The sequence below is a fragment of the Alternaria infectoria genome (genome assembly GCF_024043175.1).
Source record: "Alternaria infectoria strain BMP 0036 chromosome Unknown scaffold_5, whole genome shotgun sequence".
Classification (NCBI taxonomy): domain Eukaryota; kingdom Fungi; phylum Ascomycota; class Dothideomycetes; order Pleosporales; family Pleosporaceae; genus Alternaria; species Alternaria infectoria.
This window is the reverse complement of record NW_026250694.1, coordinates 1,587,789-1,590,377: the sequence shown is the minus strand read 5'-3', so window position 1 is coordinate 1,590,377 and position 2,589 is coordinate 1,587,789. Positions and strand designations below refer to the sequence as shown.

Here is a 2,589-nt window from a genome sequence, read left to right as displayed (position 1 = left end):
TCAGCCCACTTCCGACATGTTTGCTCGAGTAGGAAGATGTACTGCCGCCGGCATGGGGATGCTTGGTCCTCCATCCAGACTTCTGGCCCTCCTCGGCACCTTGCTCTCCTGACGACAGTTCTCTTGGTGGGTTCTCGTATTGTTCTTCGCTTCAGAGCTGAGATCATCGCTGCCAATCATATCAGGCTCCTTCTCCGTCCTAGGTTTCCAAGACGGCAGTTCGTAATCAGGCACGGATGTGCTACCTGTAGAGGAATCTCCCGGTTTTCTCATGCGGACGTCTTCTTGCGAGAACGAGATATGGTCGCTGCCGAACAAACCGCGAATGAGCGAACGTCGTTGCTGTGGTACTTCCGCAAACATATTGACATTGAACATGTCTTCACCGGGCGAAGACGAGAAAGTCAAGAGTCGTGAAGGATCATTACCAGGGTTCGGGCTGCCTAGGGCTATGGTCTTGATGAGGTGAGCCATAGACATTTCTATATTGAGCTTGACGAGGTATGCAAGAGGATGGAACATAGCGTAGCTGTAAAAGTTAGTCGCGTTGAGCGAGGGTGCACTTGAGCAAGCCAAACTCACACAAATCCATTAGGGATGCTCATCGCGCCAATGATCAAGACGTCCAACAGGAGAGAGACGACAATGATGCGCTTGTTGAAACGAACCAGGCGATTGTACTTGCTTAGGCCGTTCTTAACCAGATCCGCATTGACGACGCGGATGAAGTACCAATTGAGGTATCCATCGAGGAGAAGAAATAATACTTTCTCTGTGCGATCCCAAATAGCGTTAATTCGAACCCAACTGCGTCCGTTAGTGGGAGTACTCGTGAAAAATGGATTGCAGGCGTACTTTGAGCTTATTTGCAGCCGCGCAGGTATCCAGATGATGAACACGCTGATATTGATCAAGGTCACATAGATCGCGGCACCTGCGACAAGGCGCCGGCCTTTGACTCGATCCCCAAGGATGATACGAATGCGATTGATAATAATTTGAGGCAGTAACTGAATCTGAAAAACCCAGCAAAGCACTGCTGATGTCAGCCAAGTACAGATGCCAAGGCTACGGTATACTTGCGGACTGAGAAGAAGAAGTAAAAGCTAGGTTCTATAATCCTCAACAGATACAACAGGCAATCGATGGCAAGAGCTACCGAAGCCGCGATTTCCAGCCAAACCATCCAGATGTAGACACTGGTCCTCGGGCGCCGACATGCTTTCGTCTGCCTAATAGCGATGAAGGCTGCGGTTATGGCGAAGAAGTTGGTCAGACCGAACGCTGCAGCCGCTACAGCTATGTCTGCGCGAGTCACACGTATAGGGCGGTAGTTGTCGCGAACAAACGGACCCCAAGCACCGAAATCTTGGGGTGGAGCGATCTCTTCGCCCATGGGGAGTCCTAGGAGGCATTCGTTGCGGATGGCGTGGGATGCATAGCGAGATATGAGGTAGAGCCTACCAAGGCTATTAAGAAAATTTCGTTGTTTGAAGCGGCCCGTGGCTTGCACTATTGGGGGATCGCGGAGCCGATGGCGCTACCCCACAAAGTTCAGGATGTAAAGATCCGGTAACGACGAGGGACCATCGACGCGCGTGCATGATAGGCGTTCCATCGGAATGACACCTGAGCTCTGCACATCACGATACACCTCGATGCGAACACTTCTTACAACGGAATTGGATCGCTTGAGATGCCTCGAGCAGAACAACGGTCTACAATGACGTCGATCGTATCTTGGATGGCTGTCGGGATCTTGGGCCGCATATGCTGATTGGGCGAGTTGCGAATGAGATGTGATGGTGGCTTCGGTTTGCTTCTCCTCAACAGCAGCCAACATTGTCTATGCTGCAAGCTGAGTGCTGATCGCGATCATTATGACCCTCTGGTCACCGCGTGGTTTAGGGTAGCGGATCTCGGTGGTTTTCAGTGGTAGTGCCTCCGGCCGAGCGCACTTGCCATATTTCTAGGTTCATCGTCATTACGTGAGAAAGACGTTGCCGTACATCACGGTATCGGAAAATTGTAAAGGCAGATAGCTCTGACTGCGTTTTCGCTGGTAGTTGTGAGATGGGTGAATATACGACAAAATTGCCCGAGGCTGTGCTGATGGATTTGGCGGTGACTGATGCGAGGGGGTTGTGACGTATGAAGATCGGCGCCGCTCACTTAGCTCGTCTTACATAATCACCCAAATGGGCTGACAGGGCTCCGCTCGATTCCGTCGACAGATATCCCCACACTATACATAGATCTCGCTCAAACAATGGCGCAACGTAGCGCAGGAGATTTCGACCCGGAGGACACGATGGGGACATCTGCTGATACGCTAGTACGACTTGGCACGCAGAATGAGAAGGCGTCAACTGAAGCTACACCAGGCCGAGTACAAAAGATTCACTAACACACTGTCGATTTTGGTGATGACTTCATGAACGAACTATTGAAAACTGGAGTTTGGATGCTTTCCCTTCCTGGACCCTGCTACATGAATCAAGATCTCATCAGTGCTCTCATTACGTGGCTCGTTTGCTTCTGGATCATCGACACCTTCAAAACCTCCTCCATGTGCCCCGCTTGCTATAT

At 51.0% G+C, this 2,589-nt stretch overlaps 1 protein-coding gene across 1 annotated transcript; it reads right to left on the bottom strand.

Moving 5' to 3' along the window:
• On the bottom strand, positions 1-592 carry J4E92_004183 (uncharacterized protein; the record flags this gene model as incomplete). Its single annotated transcript, XM_051495575.1, has 2 exons — positions 1-529; positions 585-592. The coding sequence occupies 2 exons, from the start codon at positions 590-592 to the stop codon at positions 1-3; spliced, it is 537 nt and encodes a 178-aa protein (XP_051354594.1).
• Between the last annotated feature and the right edge of the window lie 1,997 nt (positions 593-2,589).